This window comes from Dama dama, chromosome 23, assembly GCF_033118175.1.
Source record: "Dama dama isolate Ldn47 chromosome 23, ASM3311817v1, whole genome shotgun sequence".
Taxonomy (NCBI): Eukaryota; Metazoa; Chordata; class Mammalia; order Artiodactyla; family Cervidae; genus Dama; species Dama dama.
The window spans coordinates 65124717-65151278 of record NC_083703.1 but is presented as its reverse complement, the minus strand read 5'-3'; the positions used below and the strand labels follow the sequence as shown (position 1 = coordinate 65151278).

The window sequence follows — 26562 nt, the reverse complement described above, 5'->3', positions numbered from 1 at the left end:
TACAGAACAGGCAAAGGTGACAGCAGATCACTTTCACGATTGTGTTCTGTGAGACCATAACATCCATCTTACTGGCAGGCACTCTCCCACGCTGGCTAGATGCAATAAGCTGCTATGCTGTGAGCTACTCAAGAGAGAATGCCGTGTGGCAAGGAACTGAGAGTGCCCACAAAAGACTACAGCCGTCAGCCTGACAGCCTGAAATAACATGTGAGCCTGGAAGCAGACCCTTCCTCAGTAGATTTTTCAGATGAGAACCAGCCCTGGCCAACTCCTTGACTGCAGCCTTGCAGAGAACCCTGTTAAGTTGTGCCTAGACGTCTCACCCACAGACACTGTGAGAAAATTAATGTGTTATTTTAAGATACTATGTTCGTGGTAATACTGCCACACAGCAACAGATAATATAGAGTAGGATCAGAAGCTCTCGGTTTCCATTTGCTTGGGCAATGCTTTATATTACACTTTCCCCTTTATGATAAGTATAATCTTTATAATAAAAAAGTCTTTTAAACTGTTTTCTGAGACCTGGGTTAGAAATCATGTCCTATATAACTATCCTTTTTTTGCATACCCATTGCCAAGTACCTCAAAACCTCACAGCTAGATTGCTTATGATGATGGTATTCACTCTGGCTGGCAACACTCAGTCTGGCCTTCTAAGCCCATGTCAAATCTAAGAGCCATCATTCTTTCCAAACTCATCTCCCATTAGTTAGTCCACAATGAGGTCTCAGCAGCTGGCCCAGCCAACTGCTGGCCCCAGCGACCGCTTCAAGCTCTTATAGCTCACACCTCTGCTCATGCTGTGCCTCTCCTTGCCATTCCTCCCTGTCTCAGCCAAGTCTACTTCCATGCTGACCCAGCTCACTCCAAATGCAGGAAGGCAGCCAGATGGCCCGGTTCTCAGGGACCACATGCTATCAACTCCTGGCACAAACAACTATCCACTGCAGCCTCTCTTTAGCACTGTGGATCTGCTCCTGGATCCGGCTGTTTGCCGCTCCTCCAGCCAGAGGATAAGGTTCATTGTCATGTATGCCCTCAGCACTGACCCCTAATATGACTGGTATTCTTGTCAGCAACAACTCCACATAACCCCAGTAGTTTAACACTTTTTTGACATGTACTTGAAATACTATAATGAATAAAACATTTTTCAGGTCTGTGAAGGAATAGCTTTCTCAGCTGTGAAGCAACAAAAGCAACCAAAGAGAAACGTGAACAGATTTAAATACTCACAGCAACTCCAGTCAAATGTTTGGAATAAAAAAAATAACAAAATGTTCATAAACAGAGAAGCAGTTCATTATGTGAAGTTTGTACTAAGTAATTCTACCATCCAAGTACTAACCAGACCCGATCCTGCTTAGCTTCCGAGATCAGACAAGATCGGGTGCATTCAGGGTGGTATGGCCATAGACAGCACTATGGAATTCTAATTAGTCATTTAAAAGAATGAAGTAGCTCCGTACTTACTGATATGGATACTCTCAAGATACACTGCTAAGTGAAAACAGGAAGTTGTTCAGTGTACACTGTACGATTGTATGACATGTATGGTTGCAGATGGGGGGAAAGGTATTATAAAATGCATAGAAAGGAAACCGGAAGGATAGGTATTAAACTGTTGACAGCTCTACAGAGAAGCTTAAGCTAGAAAAACAGGTGGTAAAGAGGAACTCTCACATGTCCTCTGTATACTCCAGGAGCAATGCGTGTACCCAGCACTCAGCTCTTGAGTGAGTGCTTTCTTTTAATTCTCCACTTAAAAGAAATCAGGGCTTCCTGGAGAAATGGCTGAATCCAAGGTTGGGTGAGTACAAGATGAGCATGCTACATTTTCTTACGACAGAAAGTGAAGAAGACACAGGAACTAGCTTGACAGGCTCCCACAACATGGTTATTAAAATAAATAATGACAGAAACCATTATAACCCACAGAACAAAAGAAATTCCATGAGACCACGTGGATAAAAAGAAGGAAGGAAGGAAAGAAGGGAGGGAGGGAGGAATCAGGGAGAGAGGGAAAGGCAGGCAGGCATTCTCTTAACAGAATACAAACTAATAAATGTAGAAGGAATGATGAGAGTTAGAAATCACCATTTGGTAGCCATCAGAGTAAAAATATTTATCAGGCAAGAAACAGAAGTGGATATTAAAATAATGGGTGAACATCTAATAAAGAAACATACAGATATTTGAGTATATATAAATAAAGATACTTACATATACTCAAGGTCTTCTCACAAGAAACTTAGTAACTATAAAGGAAAAAATAACAGCTTTACAGTAGAGAAACCTGATGGGCAGTACCTCTAGCCAAGTGACCAAAGTTAACTTCACCAATAAATGGGACAGATATCATGTGGCTCCTGATAGAATGTACTTGAAAAGGACACATCACTTGCATGGTGTTGTTGCTAAAAGGGAACAACCTAAATCTAATTATCTGAATATATATATAAAAAAAAAAAACACACCCAAATTTAAAGACATCATATTCTTCAGAAAGACTGAAAAAAATGTTTCAGATGAAAGGAGACTAATGAAACATGACAATTAAATTCAGTGTGACATCCTGATTTGGATCCTGATCCCCTCAAAAAAAATGTTTCCCCCACGTTTGCTATGAAGGACATTATTAAAACTGATAAAGTCTGAATAAGGTCCTGACTTTGATAATTACATTATGGTCAAGTAATTAAATGTTCTAGTTATCAGGAAATCGACACTGAAGAATTTAGGGGTAAAGGTCTGCAACTTACTTGCAAATAATTCAGAAAAATACTTTTTAAAGAATAGAATAATGAAGCAAACACAGTAAACTGCTAACAAACAGGGAATCTGGCTGAAGGTATGTAAGGAATTCTTTCTGCTATTTTTGCAACTTTTTATGTATTCCAATATTCAAAATAGAAACATCTTTTAAATATAAAGATGAAAAAATTTCTGTAGGAAAAATACTTCGAGGTCACAGAATAGCTAAGTGGGAGGAAAGCAACCCTGGCAAAGCTATCCGCACTTGGCCCTCACAAAAGAAATTGTGCATTTACTCCACAAGATGGCAGAGCTGCCCCAAAGGCCAGAGCTGTGTCGGGAGCAACAAACGCAGGGATTCTGCTCTAGACTAAATGGTGTTGCCTTCCCAGCCTCCTTCACACTGATCGTGACTCCATCCCAAGTTAGAAATTACAAGACTGGCACCAGCTCAGGGCAGCAACCTCTAAACAGTGACTAACACAGCAGCACCCCGGCCTCCAGGGGCCTCGTGGGATGCTTCTGAGAATGATCCCGCCCTCCTTCCTGCTGACTTACATAATACATTCCTGGTGAATGAGTTCTCAACAACCAGCAATCTTTCTGGATCGTCCTGTGCTCACCACTAAGCCCATGTTCCAAAAGAAAAACCAGGAACACCATTCAGTTTCCAGATCAACACTTCCGCCCCCTCAAACTAAAGAATTTCAAAGGCACCACCCTGTCTGGAGTACTGACATCACTTGTGCCACACACAGTGCTCTTCAAAGCTGGCCTGCTAAGCTGCTTTCTGGAGTATACACACTGCTTTAACACGTGCCCTCAAGGGCAGTGCAAGCTCCGCGTCACACACTGTGCAACCTCTCTAAAGGCAGGATGTGTGTTCACTTCACCTGATCTATACAGCACCCAGCATCTCATCAGATGGCATTCAGTACTCAGTCAGAAGATAGGAGATGGAGTGACCCAGCCATTGGGAAATGTGGTATTCTAACTCTGGCTGAGTTACCCCTTCTTGCCAAGTACTAGGTTATTCTATAAAACAGGGAGAATTAACAGTGAAAAATTAGCAAGAACTTAGATGTCTTTCAGCAGTGGGAAGTTAAATAAATTATGGAAAATCCATCCAATGAAACAAATTATATGTAATCGTGAAAGAGCTATGAACTGACATGAAAAAATACTGTATAAAAATGACAAACCATTGACTAATACAAGAAAATGATTTCACTACTATGTTTTTAAAAAGTTACATGGGTACATGTGTGTTTGTATATGCAGAGAACCACGTGTTGAAGAATGGAAAAGCATATACCAAACTGTCCCATGGTTCCTTCAAGAGGGGGAAGAGTAACGGAGGACTTTTCACTTTTTTTCCTTTTACTTAGTTTTAATTTTTCCTAGTATATTTGGTTTTGAAATTTATAGGAGGGAAAAAAACAGCAAAATGACGCTTTATATATTAATAATAATCTTTAAATACGGGTCCTAACTGTCTTTATGCCAGAGTAGTTATGAAAATTCATCAAGAAGTTGTACTTACAAAGAATTAGTATTCCTTAGTGTTCTCACTGTGAAAAATCAAATTTAAATTTTAAAATCAACACTAAATAAAATCTTTCATTGCTATCTCCTTATGACTCAAAAATGATGACCATACTTGCTTGGAGGACAGCAAGGAGGACTATGGCTGGAACAGAGGCAGCAGGAAGGAGGGAAACTAAGGAAAACATGAGACTTGAGTGGTAGCAGGAAGCAGCCGAGCCACAGTAAGGACCCGAGGCCCTCGCTCATGGCCAAAACCAACAGTTCAGGTGGTGGGAAACATGCAGGTTATTTTTACTGTTCTCGTACTCTTCTAGATTTCTTTTCAACTTTATGAACATAAAAAAGCAAGTTAGCAAAAAAGAATATGCTGAATAAAGACAAGATTACCTCCATTAATGAGGTAAAAAGTACCAATGAAATCCCTAGTGGAGTTTGAATAAGGTCCAGATTTTGATAATTGTGATAACATAAGAGAATGCCCTCATTTTTTTTTTAAGGAAATATATATTAAAATATTCAAAGGTAAATACTGTCAAACAATTCATAGAAAAAAAAAAAAACTTTAAAATACCTTAAGGCCACAGAACAGCTAAGTAGGAGGAATGCAACCTTAACAACAGAGAGATCCAAGTGAACTGACAGCTCTCTCTATCCTGCAAACGAAGCATTTCAATAGATTCACAAATAAGAAAGCAACTTAAAAAAAAAAAAAAAGAAAGAAAGAAAGAAAGCAACTCAAAGCAACTATCTGTTTGGTACCAACTTACCTGCTCAGCCTTAACCCAGTTCAGGAAGCCTGCAGTTAAGTCAGAAAGCACAGCTAATAGTCTCAGAAAAGACCCTGTGATTATACTATTGATGCTGTTCTGTCTTCATCTCCAAATGCCTAACTGCTACTCATCCTTCAAGGCCCTGTCAAGTTCCATATTCTTCCAACCCTACCCTCAATCTATTAACCTAAACATCACCTGTCTCCAGATGTCAGGTCCAAAGAGCACTTAATGTACCCTAAGACCAAGAGCGCCCCATCAATAGCTAGCAGAGCTCCCAGGCATATAGTAAGACGTACAGTATTCACTCCCAAGCATATAGGATTCACTCTCAGGCAACAGGACTCAAATAAGAGAATCCTGAGTTCAACTTCCATGTGACAGGCACACATTATCACTGGCAGTCTTCTCTTCTTAAAGGTTTAAGTAATTTTCATGACACCACCTTACTTTCTCTCTTGTAATACAATCTCATTCATGCCTCAGGACAGAAGGACCTACAAGGGCAATGACCAGATGTCTCATTCATTTCTCTAACCCCAAAAGAACGATCAGTTCTCAGCCAATGTTCCACCAGGACATGTCTGATGACAGACTACAGACACTTCCAACTTCCCAAACTACATTGCCTCTAAGTCCTCAAGAAAACAGAGAATATAGGTGCCTGAAATCTAACAATTATAAGCACTACACTAAACCAGACCAAGTTAATTTAAAAATAAATCATTTACAAAAACTACCATAGGCATTACTCTGACACTAACCTGGTTAATTTGCAAGTAAATCATCTGTAAACTTTTAATAATTCAGTGACAAGTAACTTCCCATTCACTTTATAACTGACAACATATCAGTGGAACACTAGACTATGTGGCAATGTCTGATTTCTAACAGGTATTCAGTTTAAAAAAAAAAAAAAAGAAAAAATTAGCTGAATAAGCCTGAACTTCTATTTAGTCTTCTCTCTTGTTTATGGTTCATGTAGGATATTCCCAAATGACACAGCTTAGAATAGAGTCTGGCACTTAGTAGGCACTTGTTAAATATTCATTGACTAAAATGAATGAATGGGTTTCTCTGGTGGTTCAGTGGTAAAGAATCCATCTGTCAAAGCAGGAGACATGGGTTCAATCCCTGGGTCAGGAAGAGCCTCTGGAGAAGGAAATGGCAACCTACTCCAGTATACTTGCCTGGGAAATCCCATGGATAGAGGAGCCTGACGGGCTACCATACATAGGGTCACAAAGAGTTGGACATGACTTTGCAACTGAGCACGCACACAAAATTAATGAATGGACTACAGTCCATTTCCAAACAGCCCTGGTTATCTGTGAATGACCAAATAGGCTGGGCTGAGGTTAGAGAATAACCTAACTTCACAGGGCATGTATTCTAATTTCTGAATAAACTCCTACTCAAGTAGAACAATTTCAACTGCATTCCCCTCTTGACATTTAAGTCATAAAAGCAAATAGCTTAGAGCTTATTCCAAAAGAAAAAAGTAATGGTATCCATGCTGCATTTACTTCTCCTAGCGCAAGCTCCAGGTAATCACACCACTAACCCTACTATACACTCTCTTGCAAACAGGGAAGTACTTCAGTCAGTTGCCATGGTTTCAAAATTATTCCCTAGAAAATCCTCCATGCAACCTCAAGAAACAAAATAACATGAAATCTTCCCACCATCTTTTCCAAGACTTCCCTGTCCCACCCTCACTTTACCTTATTTCCATCTTCACCACAAACCTGAGATGCAACTAAATTAATTGACATGATACAGAAACTGCATGTGTGTGCAAACTTTAAAACAAGCACTGGGATTTAGCCTCTAACCTCATCTCCTCACTCATCTTCTCTACACAGCATATTTCCTAGTGGTGAAGAACAACTCATTGCCAATCTCAAGTGATGTCTAACGTTAACATCACCCTTAAGACAACATAATAAAAAGCTTAGTCTGCTGAGCTAAGGGACGTGGCTGTGATAGAGAGTTCTCCATGCCAAAAGAGACTTCTAAATTCTGAAATTAAATTTCCACCAAATTTGCACATCAAGTCTAATAATCCCTCCCAAAGGAGGAAAAGTTGGCTGAGGAGAGGAGCCCTGCCATTGAGAAGAGGCTCAGCAAGAAAGGAGAGGATCCTTGGTACCCACAAGCCCACAAGGCTAAGGCACAACACTCTGGACCCACCAGAACAGAAGACCAAAGGAATGAGCCAGAAGTGAGACTTGAGTACTTTTAGTTTACTGTTTTCAAAGAACTGCTCTGCTGCTGCATTTATTCCCAAATGACACAGCTTAGAATAGAGTCTGGCACTTCGTAGGCACTTAGTAGGCAACTACATAAAATCTGATCAACAACAACAAAAACCTGCCCCTCCAACCTAAATTGAAATTATCCACATAAAAGTATAAATTCTGTAGACATATAGTCATCATGGTATAAAAGTCTTATAAAAACAAAACTATTTAAATGTCATTAATCTTTTAACATTGTAAACTTTTCTATTTATAATTTAAATTACTCTTTTTTTGCTTGTTTGTTTTTTGCCGTACCGAGCACCTTGCAAGATCTTAGTTCCCAGAACAGGGATTGAACCAGGGCCACACAGTCTAGGTCGTAATCACTGGGCCACCAAGGAATTCCACCAAATTTAAATTATTCTTAATGTTTGAAAGATTTGAAAGTAATGCCTTTCTGGAAGAAAGGAAAAGAATTTCAAATCTTACATTTATTATTAAATATATAAATTAGATTTGCATTTAATATAACAAAAATGAGTGTGTACGTGTATAGATTTCATGACAGCCTATATTAAATAAAGTCACAAGTACACAGTGTCAAAATACAGAATCGTTAAATATTCAACTGACTACCTTCTCTTCATTTGAAAGAGCCTAGTAAGAGACGTGCTACACCTCTATTCATATAGTTCCCTCTCCTGGAATACCTAGTCACTGTGTTACTCATGGGGTACTGCTATACATCCATTAAGATTCAGCTTAAACATCATACCTCCCAGATTAAGGTGGTCTTCAGGCAGGCACTGATCTTCCATCACTGACACTTATTAGCACAGCGTCTGCTACCCAGGGCAACAGGACACTCTAATCGATCTGAGCAAAAAAGATATATGACCAGAGCTTCCACATCCACGTGTGCAGTGTCTTCTCACCATGCAGGCCCTAACTGCAGGAAGACAGTTCCATTTAATCTCTACTATTTCCCTGAGTCTCTCACTTAAAAGAGTGTCTGCACATCCTTCTTCAGGGAACCATGCTCAACCCACAAATCTCCACAAGTGTCTTCATTCTTCCTCTGGGCTCATACACACTCAAGAAGCTGTGCTTTGGGAACTCTACAGCCTGTCTTCTCCACATTCATGAAGGAAGAAGGTTACAGACCACCCAGGTTTACCAAAGGAACACATGGTCCCAAACCATATCATCAACAGACCCTCAAGACATTTGATTCCATAACTTGTTTCTGGCTAAATTCTCCAACAAGGCCATGTCTTCCTCTCTTAGGCTGCCGTAGTTCACAATATAGCATAGTCCAGAAGAGGGATATCCTACAAGCCCCCTTTGGCCTTCACGGATATTTAGGAAACACCAGAATTTACTCACACTAATTCTCTCATCCACTACCTTACCTCTTTCAATTAATGTTAAGTCAAATTTTATAAAATAAACAACTTTTTAAAGATAAACGTTCGGGACTTCCCTGGTGGTCCAAGTGGTAAAGAATCTGCCAGCCAATGCAGGGCACATGGGTTCAATCGCTGGTCCACGAAGATCCCACATGCCGCAGGGCATCTAAGCCCATGAGCTGTAACTACTGATGCCCAAGCGCCTTAGAGCCTGTGCTCTGCAACAAGAGGAGCCACCACAATGAGAAGCCCGAGCACAGCAACTCTGCTCACCCAAACTAGAGAAATCCATGTGCAGCAATGAAAACCCAGCAGTCAAAAATGAATAAATAAAAATTTTTAAAAAGATGAACGTTGATCAAGAATCTTAGAATGGGATTAGGGGTGAGAGGGAGATTTAAGAGGGAGGAGACATATGTATACCTATAGCTGATTCATGTTAATGTATGGCAGAAACCAACACAACACTGTAAAGCAATTATTCCCTAATGAATATAATCATAACTATATTTTTTAAGTACCAAGGAAAAAAAGAGTGTAGATTTAATTTTTTTTAATTTCATTATTATGAAACACAATGATTAAAAGTAAAAGACAAGTGACAGATGGCTAACAAACACATGAAAAGATGCTCAACATCACTCATTATTAGAGAAATGCAAATCAAAACCACAATGAGGTACCATTACACGCCAGTCAGGATGGCTGCTATCCAAAAGTCCACAAGCAATAAATGCTGGAGAGGGTGTGGAGAAAAGGGAACCCTCTTACACTGTTGGTGGGAATGCAAACTAGTACAGCCGCTATGGAAAACAGTGTGGAGATTTCTTAAAAAACTGGAAATAGAACTGCCATATGACCCAGCAATCCCACTTCTGGGCATACACACTGAGGAAACCAGATCTGAAAGAGACACGTGCACCCCAATGTTCATCGCAGCACTGTTTATAATAGCCAGGACATGGAAGCAACCTAGATGCCCATCAGCAGATGAATGGATAAGGAAGCTGTGGTACATATACACCATGGAATATTACTCAGCCATTAAAAAGAATTCATTTGAACCAGTCCTAATGAGATGGATGAAGCTGGAGCCCCTTATACAGAGTGAAGTAAGCCAGAAAGATAAAGAACATTACAGCATACTGACACATGTATATGGAATTTAGAAAGGTGATAACGATAACCCTATATGCAGAACAGAAAAAGAGACACAGAAATACAGAACAGACTTTTGAACTTTGTGGGAGAATGTGAGGGTGGGATATTTCAAAAGAACAGCATGTATACTATCTATGGTGAAACAGATCACCAGCCCAGGTGGGATGCATGAGACAAGTGCTCCGGCCTGGTGCACTGGGAAGACCCAGAGGAATCGGGTGGAGAGGGAGGTGGGAGGGGGGATCGGGATTGGGAATACATGTAAATCCATGGCTGATTCATATCAATGTATGACAAAACCCACTGGAAAAAAAAAATAATAATAATAAAAAAAAAATTAAAAAAATTAAAAAAAAGTAAAAGACAAGTGACAGACCAAGAGAAAATACAGTACAATACATAGAAAAGACAAAGGGTCCGTATCAATAATATACAAAGGAAACTTGGCAAATCAATAATAAAAAACAAATAATCCTACAGGAAGTGGACAAAGACTATGAAAAGACAATTCACAAAAAAATACACTAAAATATTCAATAAAACATGAAAAACTGTTCAATCTCATTTTAAAAAGTACAACTTAAAAAGTAAACCTACATTTTCCAATGTTAACCTACATTAAAGAAAATTCAAAAGATGAGTAGTATTCACAGATAGCAAGAATGTAGGGAAAACGTACCACATTCTGTACTGTACCACACTCTTGATCATAATATAAAGCAGAATGGTCTTTTTTGATCATAATATAAAGCAGAATGGTCTTTTTATGAAGGATGATTGGTCATCAGAATTTAAATCCTGCATTCTGTTGAATCTAGCAATCATACTTATAAAAACGTATCCTACAGGGCTCTTCATAAGCATTCAAGGATTGCCATATTAATGTTTGAAATACTCTACTATTGCTCAGTAATAATCTAAATATCCATCAAAAGGAACCATTTATCAGAAACATAAACATTACCGATAACATCCAAATAGCTATTAATGCAACATGCAATCACAATACTTATCTTTCTGTGTAGTCATGGGTATGCACAACTACCTAAACTGTGTGTAAGGTAGAGTCTTCCCCGTCAGTAATGGCAGAAGACCTCACATGGAAACAACCCTTTCGATTACAACCATTATAAACTCTGGGGAAAAAATATAAAAGAAAAAAATATCTAAAGGCACTGAAGAGCAACAAAGACAGAGAGAAACACGAGTCAGACATTTGAAATAAACTTTTCATGTAAAGGTGGGCTCCAGTAAGAAGCACTGCATAGCTAAAACCCTTGCGTCTTATTGGCTGAAGAAACAGAAGACAAAGTTCAGTGCAATGACAACACCTAGAAAGTAAGGAGTAAAATCTTAGAAGACAGCCACAAAAGGGTGGCTTCATTTGATACGTTTAAATTCTGCCTGATCTCTGACTGATCTCCAAACCTATAGGTTTCTAAGAAGACCAACTAAAGCTCAAAGGCTGAACAGAGGTTTCAGATTCCGCCCATTGCAGGAGAAAAGAAAAACATAAAACAGAAGCATATTGCAACAAATTCAATAAAGATTTTTATTAATAAAAAAAAGGTCTACATCAAGAAACTGGCATTTTGATTTCAAATAAATTTCCCTTTAAAAGAAAGAAATCATTATTCTTCAGAGGAACATAACATAATCCAAACTACAACCTATCACTCACAATACAGAGGTTATAATCCAATACATTAGAGACATAAAGAAATGGGAAAGTGTCACCGAGTGAAAAGTCAGTCAACGGCGATTAACTTCAGAATAATCTCGATGTTGTTAGATAGGTATTTTTAAAAAGCTATTAAAACTATGCTCATGATGAGTAAACAGACTGAAAATCTCAGCAGAGAATCTAGGGGAATAAAAGGAATATTATAGAACTAAAAAGTACTAGAAATAAAAAAATTCACTGGACGGTCTTAAAAGCAGACTGGAGTTGAGAAAAGCATTTGAAAATAGATTGAAAATTTTTCAGTCTGAAAATGAAGGGAGAAAACTGAACAAAAACATAAAAATCCACAGAGTTCCAGTGACCTGTGGGATAGTTTCTAAAAGTCTCACATAAATTTGATGAAATAAATCAGTTTTCATATTCAAGCTCAGTAAAGTTCAAGCAAGTTACATATAACACTAAAACAAATTTTAACATGTCATAGTCAACTGCTAAAAACCAAAGATAAAGAAGAAAATCTTGAAAGCAGCCAGAAAGAACATAAGAGTCAGGGAAAACAACAATATGAATGATCACTAACTTCCTTTCAGAAATAAGAGGACCATGAATAACATCTTTATAAAGTTATTATAAAGAAGTGATACTTTAAAGTATTTAAAGAAAGAAAAACTGTAAACCCACAATTCTATATCCAGTGAAAATATCCTTTAAAAATGAAAGTTAAATAAAGTCATGTTCAAATAAACAGAAACCAAGAGAATGTATCACCAGGAAACCTGCCCTACAGAAAAAAAAAAACAAAAAACACGAAAGGAAAATTTAACATGAAAAGAATCTTCAAGAAGAAATAAAGAAGGGAGGTTCAAGAGGGAGGGGACATGCATATACCTATGGCTGATTCATGTTGATATATGGCAGAAACCAACACAATATTGTAAAGCAATTATCTTCCAATTAAAAATAAATAAATTAAAAAACAAAAGATATGAAGAATACTGGATATGGTAAATACATGTGTAAATCACCACCTCTTTTGTTTTATCTTCTTTAAAATACATGAGCAAAAATTATAATACTATACTGTCAACTTTATAGCATACATAGATTCAATTCATGTGATAACTAGAGCATAAAAGGGGATGTTAATGGATTACACAACATTTTACATAAGATGGTTCAATATTAACTATAAGTAAACTGTGAAAAGTACACATATACATTGTAATACCTAGAGTAACCTCTAAAACAAATGTTAAGAAGTATAGCTTAAGGCTAACAGATGAATTAAAATTGGATTTTAAAAATTCAATTAACCTGAAAAAATAGGAAAGAAGGAAAAGAACAAAACACAGGATCAACACACAACAAAATGCAAAATGGCAGACCTCAATGCAATCGTATCAGTAATTTCATTTAATGTAACTAAACAATGCAGTTAAAATCCAAACCCAACTATCTATAAAAGGCAGTTTGAACTTAAAGGCATAGTTATATTGAAAGAAAAGAGTCAGAAAGAGATAGAAAGCAAAAGAAAGGTGGAGTACCTATTCTAATATCAGAAAAAGGACACAAGAATTAAGTCAATTTTCATATTCAAGCTCAGTGACTCTCAAGCAGGTTAAATACAAAACTAAAACAAATTTAAGCACATGATAGTGTTACAGTCAAGAAAAAGACTACCACCAAAGATACAGTGATATTTCACATTACAAAGAGGGCAATTCATGGTTAGGATTTGGGGCTTTCACTGCCGGGGCCTGGGTTCAATTCCTGGTCAGGGAACATTCCACAAGCCCTACAGCCAAAACAAAACACAAATCGGGGCAATTCATTAGGAGGACATAGCAGTTAAAAATATGCATGCAATTAAAAATATGCATGCAAATAAAAACAAAACTTCCAAATACATGGATCGAGACTACTAGAATTAAAGGGAGAAAAAGATAAATCCACAATCACCCATCTCTTAGGAACTGGTAGAAACAGATATACACACACAGAAAAAACAAAACTAAACCAGTGGCAACGTATCAGAAAAACATCATCAACCACCCTGACCTAACTGACAGATTTACAACCATGGCAGAACACACAATTTTTTCAAATGCATACAGAATATTCATCAAGATAGATCATATGTTGGACCATAAAAAGCAGCACAGCAAGTGTATAAATATTGGGGTAATTCTCTGGCAGTCCAGTGGTTAAGATTCCATGCTTTTACTGCAGAACGTGTGGGTTTGATCCTTGGTAGGGGAACTAAAAGCTTCCATGCCCCGTGGCATGGCCAAAAATAAAGACAAATAAAGATTGAAATCCTATAGAGTATGTTCTTTGACCATCATGGAATTATATCAGAAATCAGTAACAACAAGGTATCTATAAAAGAACCCAATACTTGGAAATGAAACATATTTCTAAGTAACACACAGTCAACAAATAAATCATAGATATTCTGAACTGAATGAAAATGAAAATACAACATATCAAAATTTGTAGGATGCAGCTAAAGCAAGTGCTTAGTAGAAAATTTTATAACTTTAAATGCTCATATTAGAAAAAGATCTAAAATCAATGACCTATATTTCTAGAAACATTTAAAGAAAGAAAACAAGATCAAAACAGAAATCAATGACATTTTTTTTAAATAGAGAAAACTAAAAGCAAAAGGTTAAGTTCTTTGAAATTATTTACAAAACTGATAAATCCTCAGTAAATCAAGAAAAGAGAGGAAGCACAAATTAGCAATATGAGACAAGCATGCAGCACTTTTTAAGTATATAGCGTCAAAATAAGAAATTGTTATTAATAAAGGGTGAAAAAAAAAAGTTTATTTTTTTAGTTCACAATCAAAGCAGAAGCAAAAGTATATTTTATAAGCGGATTATGTTAACTCTAAATATGAACCTGCCACAGTAGAAATCTCTTGTAATTCAGCAAGGGGAGAAGCCGGTTCTGTTTTCATAGTGTTTTCTCCCATTGACTTGCAGTTCAACTCCAAGCCTGCAGGCCCCAATCCATCCCCAATGGAGTGGCAAGTTAGCGTGGATGAGACCTGGCCAGCTTCTAAAGGAGATTTCAACTGACCTAGAAGAAAAAGAAAAAGATTGGGGAACATATACATGTATTTAATCTGAGAACCAAAAGTCCCACAAAAGACTGATAAAGTCAGGGTCTTTTTAGAGGAAGCCATTCACTTCACAGCATACAAGAATACATTCACAGATTCCAGCACGCATAGTCAGGGTTGTAAGCATATCAAAGAAAAAGGCTAATAAGAAGCTAAAGTAAAAGGAGGGTCTACTGGAAATACTAACAAAAAGGCACTAGAGTAAGATGGCACCAGAAAGACAGAAGAACAAGGCCCTTTAGCACTGTACCTCCAATCCAACATTCACATACACAAGCAAAATCAATCACAGACACACACAAAAGTTTGTCTGTGAATCCTCAGTGAAAAATAATATGAGAAACACTGCAGCCAAATCCGTATCTTGATTTCAAGACAATCCAAAACTTGTGTAAGGCAGTACACAATGACTGATTTAGACTGGTTCTCACCAGACAGGCAGCAGGTTGGCAAGACCATTCTAGAACAGACTCTGACTCACCTTCTTCTGATTCCTTGGTATTGGATGAAGTGTTTTGCAAAGGATCAATATTAACCGTATCAACCAAATCTGATACAACCAAGTCAGGATCTAGAATTTCGTGGGTCCCATTAGTGGACAGCCTGGAAGACCGTCTCCTTGATAAGTCTTTGTCAGTGTTTTCCGAGTAGTTTTTTGACTTTTCCTGGGCTATAAACCATTAAGAGAGTTGTAGTCAAGAGACCAGAAGAAATAACTCTGCTACTACAGATTTCTGGGGCTTCCCACGTGGTGCTAGTGGTAAAGAACCCACCTACCAATGCAGGAGACATAAGAGACGCAGGTTTGATATCTGGATTGGGAAGATCCCCTGGAAGAGGAAATGGCAACCCACTCCAGTATTCTTGCCTGGAGAACCCCATGGACAGAGGAGCCTGGCAGGCTACAATCCATGGAGTCACAAGAGTCGGACACTACTGAAGTGAATTAGCACACATAGATTGCTGGACTGGCTGCCTTGATAAGGGCTTCAAACAGACTCCTGGCATCAGTGATGAAAGGAAATACCTTATCCTGGCTTATAGTTTTAAATAAAGGCACAGTCTTTCTGCCAGGACATAATTTTCCTGATTTAAGGATTTGTGATCTGAAAATATGTGGGCAAGATCACACCCCAATCTTGACAAGTTCTATTTTGGGGCTTTCCAACATAAAAACGTAGGTATTAACAACACCCCAAGGCAATAAGGTTTACAGAGCCTTAGAGCCATCACAAGTCCTTTCTGGAACCAATAGGGTATTTTTTAAAAAATCAATAAATAGCATTTTTTAAAATGGAAGTATAGTTGATTTACAATGTTGTGATAGTTTCAGGTGTGCATGAATATATAGGTTCATGCACATATATATGCTCTTTTTCAGACTCTTCCACTACACTAAGTTATTTTAAAATATTGAATATAGCTCCCTGTGCTACAGTAAGATCAATAAATATATAAAGTTTCACTCAGCATATGAAATCCATCACTTCCTAAGCCATTAAATTTCCAGTGGAATCCAAATCAGATGGGTATGGAAACAGCATTACTGAAGTCAACATTAACACAGCTTGTGTTTTGGGATTTATTCTCCCTCTAGCAAAACTCCTCTGATCCAAACACATCCCACTCACACTAGCCCCTGTGATCAACAAGCATTAGAGTCTATAAGGCCCAGGGGACAACACAGACACAAGGGAGCTAACCCAACAGTTGTCAAGTTCCAGCCACACATACACAAACTGAAGACTCACATGAATTTTTGTCAAGCCGAGGACGTTTTAACGGGACTTCGCTTCCTTTTGATATTTTCCGTCTTCTCAATTCCAATGTTATTGGTTGCAAAGTTTGAGAGTTTGAATCCACAGCTACAATGTATATAAAACCACACATACACAAAAAGATACGTAGTTTTTTATTGACCAATTCTCATGCTGTATACAAACATATATGTGTGTGTATATGTATATACACACACACACACACACACATATATATATACACATCCACACAAATCATTGCATGATAAATAAACCCTCAAAGCACATTCTTACTTAAACCAAAAGGAGTAAAAAGTGAAATGGATGAGAGATTACTTCCTTATAGGAAATGCTGACACCCTGCAGACTGACTTCTGAATCTTTGTAATCTTTCCTATGACCCAGCTCTAGTCATATACTGATCTCCTGAAACCCACTCCTTAAATATCCTAATATGACTCCTTTAAAATATGAGGGTACAAAGGCAACAGTAAAATCATTTTTATAACCATCAAATCTTCTCATCAAAATTTGGCTTATCCAATACTCAGGAAATCCACCATGCAGGCTAATTCTTAAAATGTTGTACCCCGGGACTAAAGCTTGATTATTATTTTCAACCTCTACTTGCTGAACTGGTTAGCTTGGCACTGATCCTAGTTTTGATGGACCAAAGAGAATGTCAACATTTACAACCGCTTAAAAACAATTCCAGAAAAATCTCAGGAGACCATGCTATTTGATAGCCAGTATTCCAGACAAGGCTGCTTAACACTGGCAAATCCAGCCCTGACATAATTTTAGCAGTGCAGAAGCTAAACCCTTAGATAGTACTCACTTTGTATTTTTTAAACATAACACGTAAGAAGTTCTCTCCCATCAGGAAAAATAAGAATCCAGAAGGCAGGCAGAAGAAAAAAAAGCAAAAGAAAAACATTGGGAAGCTTGAGGGAAAGGTAGGGCTAGGGGGTCTGATGAAGGTTGAAATAAGAGAAAGAAGCAGCCAGGGGAAAGAACAGAGGGAAGAGGGAAAGAAATGGGAGGGGAAGAAGGAGGGGGAGAGAGAAGACTCATCTAAGACCAGAAGCTTCAGATCTGCCATGTCAAATGTACAAAGGACAGAGGGTTGAGCTTTGAGGAGGCAAACCTGATGAGAATGCAGATCTCTTTGGTTCTTTGTGTATCCAAGCTTCTCAATGTGCCAACAGTACTTTGTTCCAAGGGTGGGAACTTAGAGATCACATACATTCCACATTAAATACAAACAATCCTCCCTAAATAGCTCAGATCTGGTTCCAGTAAGGTCTGTATAATCTAGTGAGCTCAAGCCTCCACCATGTCAATGAACTTATTTCAAGCAATTTTTAAAGGGGATTTGAAGTATATGAAATACTGGCAAACCTTCACGTTGATACCATATACAAACCGGGGCTAACCACACAAAAATTCAATGTTTCCCAACAACGAATTCTTTTTACAGTAAGAATCATCTGGGAAGGTTGTTAATAATTAGTATTCCCAGATCCTGCTCCAGAGATTCTAACTGGAGAGGAACAGCTCAGTAACTGAGCTGTTACTAGCTGTTACAGCTAGTAACAGTAAGCTTGGAAAACCCCAGTTCTCTACTAAATTTGATCCTACCTTGTGTAACATCCTACACTTAATACAAGCAATAAACTGAATGCCCCATTTTTAATCTGAGTGAAATAAGGTGGTTTCAGAGAAGTAGTCTGCAGACTGGAATGCAAGTATCCCAGTCCACACTTTTCAGAGAGTACAACCCACTGTAAGAGTAACCAAAGGGGAATCTGTTTCAGAATGCTCAAGTCCCACATACTCTCTTCCCTAAACTATGGTGAGGACACATCAGATTTCTGCCTGTTCACACTGTCTACCTTTCCTTGAATAAGTGCCCTTCTCCCACTTACACAAAAAGGCCTGCTTATTTACATCCCACATCGTAACACGGTACACTGCCCAGAGGTTTAAAACGTCTAGACCTTCTCAACAGGGGTTCCTCATTTGAAAACAGAACAAAGGTTATTTTCTTAATTCTCTCAAGAGTGGTTTACAACTAGTACCACCACCAATTGGCAGAAGTCAATTCGTCATAGGTCACAGATGCCTTGGGCATTAGAGCTTAATTCTCCCTTGGAATCCTACTGAGAAAGCCAGTGAATTTAGACCACTGCTGTCCAATAGAACTATGAGAGCCACAAATGGAAGCCACATAGATAATTTTAAATTTTCAGCTGTCACTTGGAAAAGTTAAAAAAATGAAAATAACATTAATTTATATTTTATATTTATGTTAAATATATAAAATAGCTACATGTTTATATTAAATAGATGACTTATATTGAATATAGATTTTTAATTTATATTTATATAAAATATTCTGTAAATATAAAAAGTAACATTTATATATGTAAATATGAATATTTAATTCATATTTTATTTAACCCAATACATCTAAAAATATTATTTCAATATGTTATCAATATTTTTAAACTATTGAGATATTCTACATTCGTGGGTGGGTTTTTTTTTTGTTGCTGTTGTTTAGTACTATTTGAAATCCAGAGTGTGTTTTGTGGGTTTTGCTTTGTTTCTTGTTTATTTGCCAATGTCATGTGGCTTGTGGGATCTTAGTTTCCAGACAAGGGATTGAACCCAGACTCTGAGCAGTGAAAGCACGGAGTCCTAACCACTGGGCAGCCAGGGAATTCCCTCCAGTGTATGTTTCAGAGTTATGGCCCATCCCAATTCAGAATAGCCACATTTCAAGTGCTCAGTAACCACGAGTGGCTAGCAGCTACCATACTGGACAGCGCAAGTCTAGGCCCCAGTTAGGCATAGGCACAATGCTGAGCTCAAAACCACCACTAAAAGGGGAAGTGCCTTATTTCAAATGGGAAGAAATCAAACCATCATCCATTTTCATACCTTAAAAATTAGGACTAAGATGTAAGAAGGCTGCCTACTGGGAATGACCACTAATACATTTATTTAAGTAAATAAGGGTTTTTCCACAAAAATTACATATGATGTTGCTGTCTGGATTGATAGATAAGACCGGCTTTGCATTCTGCATCATTAAGGGGACAACAAATGGGTTGATGCTGTAATTCCACAGTTTTTTATATTTTGTTTTGGGTTTTTGTTTTTTTATTTTTTTAACTTTTTATTTTGTATTGTGGTACAGTCAATTAGGGCTTTCCCAGGTGGCTCAGTGGTAAAGAAATCACCTGCAGTGTAGAAGACAGGGGTTCAATTCCTGAGTCAGGAAGATTCCCTGGAGGAGGAAATGGCAACCCACACCAGTATTCATGCCTAGGGAATCCCACAGAGGAGCCTGGGGCTACAATCCATGGGGTCACAAAGAGTCGGACACAACGTAGTGACTAAACGACAACAATAAACACAGTTGATTAACAATGCTCTCTGGTAGTCTGAAGTGAACAGAGAAGGGATTCGGCCATACATACTGTAGTTCCACAGTTCTGATGGAAATATATTTTATGTCATAGTTTATATTTTTCATTTATCTTTGGCAGCTATTTAGACTTGTAAGAAAAAAACAGATATCACTTTAAAATGGTAGGGAGTGCTCGCTTCGACAGCACATATACTAAAATTGGAACGATACAGAGAAGATTAGCATGGCCCCTGCGCAAGGATGACATGCAAATTCGTGAAGCGTTCCATATTTTTTTGTAAAGTAATTAGGCTCCAACTAATAAAAACAAATGGAAAAAAATAAAAAATTTAAAAATTAAATAAAATAAAATGGTAGGGATTCACAGCTTTTATGTAAAGTACATGTAACCAAGAATATCTGGCCAGAAAGATAAAGACCATTACAGTATACTAACACATATATATGGAATTTAGAAAGATGGTAACAATAACCCTATATGCAAAACAGAAAAAGAGACACAGATGTACAGAACAGAATTTTGGACTCTGTGGGAGAAGGCGAGGATGGGATATTTCAAGAGAACAGCATTGAAACATGTATGTTATCTAGGGTGAAACAGATCACCAGCCCAGGTTGGATGCATGAGACAAGTGCTCGGGCCTGGTGCACTGGGAAGACTCAGAGGGAGCGGGTAGACAGGGAGGCGGGAGGGGGCATCGGGATGGGGAATACATGTAAATCCATGGCTAATTCAAGTCAATGTATGACAAAAAACCACTACAATATTGTAATTAGCCTCCAACTAATAAAAATAAATGAAAAAAAAAAAAAAAAGACTATCTGAAGGCCTCTGCCACATAAGCATAGACAGTGTTCAGTACAGAGATGCTGGGAGCTTTTCACACCACTCAATCCAGCGAAGGAATGTTTGGTTTAGGAAGAAATTCAGGGCTTGTTTCTTTCTTGGCTATTCTAGAAGAATTCCAAATTTCAACTTTTTAAAATAATTGTGTACTCTTCCCTAAATCCTCTAACCTTGACTCTACCAATTAGCCATCTCAGCTTTTCATTTAGACTGAAAATTACCAATCCATAATCACTCTGCAGAGAGCTCAATTTCAAAGGTAACCCTCCCTTCCCAGGTCCAGTGTTCTTTGTTCCCACCTCCTCCAGAGATGCCCACACCTACTTACCTCTCTTTTTTCCCCTTTCATGTCGCTCATGAAAACACTATTTCCAGATTCCAGGTTCTAGGTAAGCTTACTTGGAAGTGAATCATTTGAATTGGCACAAACAAAAGGCCTTAGCTTACTAGGTTTTATCCTATAAGCTGAAGCATCTAGTGAAGAGCTATCTTTCACCTCAGGAGCCCAGCCAAGAATATGTTTCCCAAATTTATGTTCCTCTGGATATATGCCACCCATAAAATTCAGCTCCACGGACATGGCTTGTTTTCAGGTGACAGGATGACTCAAGGTCAGTCACAAAAATAAAGGGTTGAATAACAAAGTTATAAAGAACCAAAGAGCCACAAAAAGAACACTCTCACAGTGCACACCTGGGAAACTCACCAGTAGGAGCAATGGAAGGGGGTCGGCCTCGCTTTCTTTTTGGCTCCCTCAAGTTTTCCTGTGGACTCTTCACAATATCATTTTCAGGTTTCTTATCCACTTGAGCATCTCCAGAATACTCTCTGTCATTTTCTGAAATGTTCTCCTTATCTTCCTTCTCGTTCTTGGGAAGGCTCTTCTCTGACGCTTTCCCCTTTTCAGCACAGATTAACTTTCCTTCTTTATCAGACTGCTTGGCTCGCCTTTCTGTTTTTAAGGCTTTGTCCTCTTTGTCTTTCTTCACAATGGCTGTGGGTTTTCTCTGTTCTTTAAACTTTTCTCGTTTATCAGACGATAGAAGACTTTTGTGTTCTGTTTCTTTAGGCCTAGCATTACCCACAATATTCTAAAATGAGCAAAATAGTGATGAAACACACTTTGTGATTACTTGCAAATAAAAAATCAGGTGGTTTTTTGTAAACTTATGAAGATAAAAGAAATTAAAAGAGGATATATTTCAGGTCACATAATGGAAAGCACCACTGAAAATATCCATCCATATGCTGAGGTTTGAGAACCAGTCCTAAGTTTAAAGAAAATAACAGAGTCATGTTGAATTCCTTCTGAGACAATGCTATCTCCCTTATGATTAACAAGTAACTGGAAAGTAGTTAAAGGGACAGACAACTACCCCAGAGACCTCTTCTGGGAAGCAATCTTTTTGATTGCGATGTTCTAAGAAAACGCCTTCGTGCCCTGTCTGTTATCCCAAGCGTGACTACACTGGCCCAGGGTCTTTCAGAAGCTGACGTCCTGTGTAGAGAAGAACCCAATAAACTGGTAACTGGTGGCTGAACAGGAAAGCTGTAAAGATCGTCCAACTCAGTAACAGATTGTCTTTGCTTTCTCTACTGGGTAAGGCTGTGCTCAATCCTACGATGTTCCTGAGCTACTGAGTTTTTGTGCATCAGGAAGAAGTACTACTTCTTGGTTACTTTCCTCCTAAATTACTTTCTTTTAAAATCTCGTTTCCCAGTACACTGTCTACCGTCTCATAATAAAGCCAGCTCTGAAAGCTCTGGGGTTTCCAAAACTACAATTAAGTTTATTTGTGTATGTATCTTCCTTCCAAGACCTCAAGAGAAGAGCAGAGGCCACCACATCAAGCTCATAAGGGACCCCTAGCACCAAGCACAAACTAGGCACACAGAGTTTCGCCAGGAGCAAGAAGGAGTGTCTAAATACTCGGTGAGTAAAAGTTTAATTTATCCCAAGGGGAAAAATAATAAATAAGGAGAATCCTTGTGGTTAGAGCCTAGGAGGAAATTTTATTTTTCAAGTCCTCTAAATTGTCTAAAAGCAGCCAGGTTTGAGAACAAGCCCTCCTTAGTAACTGCTGGCAGAAATATAAATCACAACCACCATGAAGGGGGGTTGGCAATTTGGGTCAAAAGACTTATGATTCTACTTTTGAACTACAATGAATTCCTAGAAATGAAATTTTCTAATAAAATAATTACACTTGTGTACTCAGACTTACAAATATCTTTAAATGACCACTAGGAAACTGGTTACACAAAGTTGGTTATATACATATTATAAACACTACATAGCCATTAAAAGCTATATTCCCATATAGGACTTAGGAACTTAGGAAAACATTATTTTGTTAAAAGAGCAAGTTATAGAACAGTAACGTATGACTCAAATTGGGAAAAGAAATATGTATATACATAAACATCTTTTTAAAAAATACAGAAGGCTATACATCAAAATGTTACGAGCAACTGTATCTAGATGACAGAACTAAACAACTTTTACTTTCAATGTGTTTTTCTGTGCTTTCTAAATTTTCTACAGCAAACAAATATATTTTTATAAGTACAAAAAAAGATAAATGTCCCTGAAATATAGATTATCAAACCATTTAGGGCAGTAAATGCCTATTAAAAAAAAAGAAGAAGCCATTACTATATGAAAAAAAGCTTTAAAAGTTGATAAATATTTTTTAAGAAGTTTTGCTTTGTAAGTGGCCTCACTGAGAAGTCATTTCCAAAACAGTATGTCCTCTTGGGAAAGGAAAACAAACAGGAGCCATGGGCCTGTGCTTGACCACCTGCCAGGTCTGAGATGACAAGAGACACTCAGAGGCAACTGGGAATTGAGAACTGAAGACCCACAGTCCACACAGGGTGAGGTGCCTATCTCCAAGTCAAGGCCCTATGAGTACTATCAACCAGAGACAGCAGCTGAATGTTATTTGGAGCCCTGTCCTTCCACTTGGGGAGATTCTAGACACAATCTTGCAGCTTTTGACATGTTCTTAAAACAGTCCTCTAAAAAAATAAAAAAAAACAGTCCTCTGTCTAAATGAACTCATTCCACAAACTTAACACAAAAACTGCCAAATTTAAGGCCAAAATAATTTACAGAGTGCTGTGTAGCTCCTGAGATGCCCGAAAAGCAAATGATCAAAGAGAAAACATCTTCAGGGCTAAAGCTTTATAATTTTATCAATTTTCGGAAGAGGAAAACCAGCAAAAGGCAAAAAAACACTTTTGAGGCTATCTTTAACAATATCATGTATCATGATGCTTTGAAAATGCTAAATATGTATAGAAGAATTTATTAAAGTAAAAGCCTTTGATCATAAAACAACAGGTTCCGGCATTACCAAATACTGCCACATCAACCATCCACAGAGACAAATAATAGTAACGATCAGAATCTTTCCCCTCAGCTATTTCATTAAGACATAAATGCAAAATAAACTAAAAGGGGAAAAAATCAGGAAGAAAGTAGGCAACACTTTACATTGTCAAAACTCAGGACCTGTGCTCAGATGTGGATGGTGAAAAGGACAACAGAAAACAAACTTTTCACCTCAGGAACATCTAGCACAAGTGATTGCCAAATCTACGTCACCACCAAGCCATGGTCCTGAGCTAAAAGGCAAAGTCAGATGAGGAGGAGAAAACATCTCTAGATCTCCTCAAGCACTCAGCAAGTTCCCCAAGAGAGGAAACAGCTCTGGGGGCAGGGCACAGGGAGAGAGAGAAAAGAATAATCTCCAGGCATTTTGAAAAAAAGACCTAACAGGTAATGGTACTTAAGTATTGGCACTTAAGAAAAGAAGACTGTATGAAAAGAAAAAGGCAAAGAGAGAGAAACATTCACAATATCTGAAAACTTGTATATTGCTTTTTGGAGAAATCATGTCAGATGAAGGAAAGTGTTTGCCATCATAAACAAATGTAGCATCTTTGAGAAACAAAACTATAATATTAGCATTATGCATACCACAAAAGCATAAAACCACATTTCTCACCTGATCTTTGGAAAATGCTTTGACATGAATATGTTTGACAGTCTGAACTACTCCATCATAAAATTTCACAGTGTAAGTACCTAAAATTCAAAAAGATATGATTTTAACTTGTAGTTTTATGAAAGCAACAAAACTTTTCAAAGCATAAACACAAAGGAGCTCCAACCACAATAATAAACCTACAGGAATTAAAAAATTGTTTACAAATCACAATTGGTCTTTCTTATGTCCAAGATAGTAGTATGTTTGCCTTTTTTCTCTTTATCATTATAGATTTGTTTACCTACACAGATCAAAATCCATCAAAAAAATTCATTTTCATGGTGTTACACTAAAATTTTTAAAACTTGCACTGAATTTAGATCAAGAGCAAATAGCAGTAAAACAAGAATGTAAAGAAACACCAACAATGAACTACCAGAAAGAGAAATTAAGGGAAAAATCCCATTTATCATTGCTTCAAAAAGAATGAGTCCTAGGAATAAACCTACTTAAGGAGCTACAGGACCTGTACTTGAAAAACTATAAGACACTGATGTAAGAAACTGAAGATGACACAGATGGAAAGATATACTGTATTATATTCTTAGTGGGAATGTAAATTGGTGCAGCCACTGTGGAAAACAGTATGGAGGTTTCTCAAAAAACTAAAAATAGAACTACCATATAACCCAGCAATTCCACTCTTTGATATACATCCTAAACAAAAACAAAAACATTAATTCAAAAAGATACACGCATCCAAATGTTCACAGCAGCATTATTTACAATTGCCAAGATATGGAAGCAACCTAAGTGTCATCAACAGATGAATGGATAGAGATGATGGATGGATATATGTATATCTGGATACACACACACACACACACACACACACACACACACACACACACACACTGGAACACTACTCAGCGATTTAAAAAAAAAAAGAAATTTTGCCATTTACAGCAACATGGATGGACCAGAAGGAGGGTATTGTGCTAAGTGAAATAAATCAGACAGACAAAGATGAATATTATACGATCTCACTTATAAGCAGAATCTAAGAAACATGTTAGTGAATATAACAAAAAAAGAAACAGATTCATAGACACAGAGAACAAACTAGTGGCTACCAGTGAGGGAAACAGGGGGGGGCAAGATAGGCGTAGAGAATTAAGAAGTACAAATTATTATAGATAATGTACAAGGGTATACTATACAACACAGGGAATATAGCCAATACTTCATAACAATTTTAAGTGGAGTATAATCTTTAAGAATTGTGAATCAACACAAAAATACACAAAAAAAAGAATTGTGAATCAGTGCTTGCTTCGGCAGCACATATACTAAAATTGGAACAATACAGAGAAGCTTAGCATGGCCCCTGTGCAAGGATGACACGAAAATTTGTGAAGCGTTCCATATTTTGGGGGGAACACATGTAAATCCATGGCTAATTCATGTCAATGTATGGCAAAAACCACTACAATATTGTAAAGTAATTAGCCTCCAACTAATAAAAATAAATGAAAAAAAAAAAACTAAAAAAAAAAAATTGAGAATCACTGTATTGTACACTTGTAACAATATAATACTTTATATCAACAATATTTTCATTTTTTAAAAAAAGAGATGTAAGGAAAATGCAGATTTATTGCTTGATGAATTATTGCTTATTATTTGATCTTTATTTTCTGAGCTGAGAAATAGTAATATCCTTTAAACTTCAAAAGAAATAGGACCACCTGCTAAAGATGTGCTTTTAGAGGTCATAATAATCTCAAAATCCATATGAATTACCTGCATGTTACTATGT

General features: G+C 37.5%; 1 protein-coding gene and 2 non-coding genes across 7 annotated transcripts in view; 2 read left to right on the top strand and 1 right to left on the bottom strand.

Annotated features, from left to right (window-relative positions):
- Positions 1–26562, bottom strand: part of PHF20 (PHD finger protein 20) — a 138857-nt gene that overhangs the window by 56530 nt on the left and 55765 nt on the right. For 4 of the 5 annotated variants that reach the window (XM_061127176.1, XM_061127178.1, XM_061127180.1 and 1 more), the window contains exons 5-9: positions 24762–24841; positions 21455–21839; positions 16457–16570; positions 15187–15375; positions 14483–14662 (exon numbers count right to left, since the gene is read on the bottom strand). In XM_061127176.1, the coding sequence (XP_060983159.1) occupies positions 14483–14662; positions 15187–15375; positions 16457–16570; positions 21455–21839; positions 24762–24841 (948 nt within the window). The remainder of the gene's footprint in view (positions 1–14482; positions 14663–15186; positions 15376–16456; positions 16571–21454; positions 21840–24761; positions 24842–26562) is intronic. The other variant, XM_061127179.1, reaches the window with a different exon arrangement.
- LOC133045395 (U6 spliceosomal RNA) lies at positions 20070–20176 on the top strand. The gene has a single exon (XR_009690256.1). It is a non-coding gene; the product is annotated as a U6 spliceosomal RNA (small nuclear RNA).
- Positions 26069–26175, top strand: LOC133045295 (U6 spliceosomal RNA). Its single transcript, XR_009690175.1, has one exon. It is a non-coding gene; the product is annotated as a U6 spliceosomal RNA (small nuclear RNA).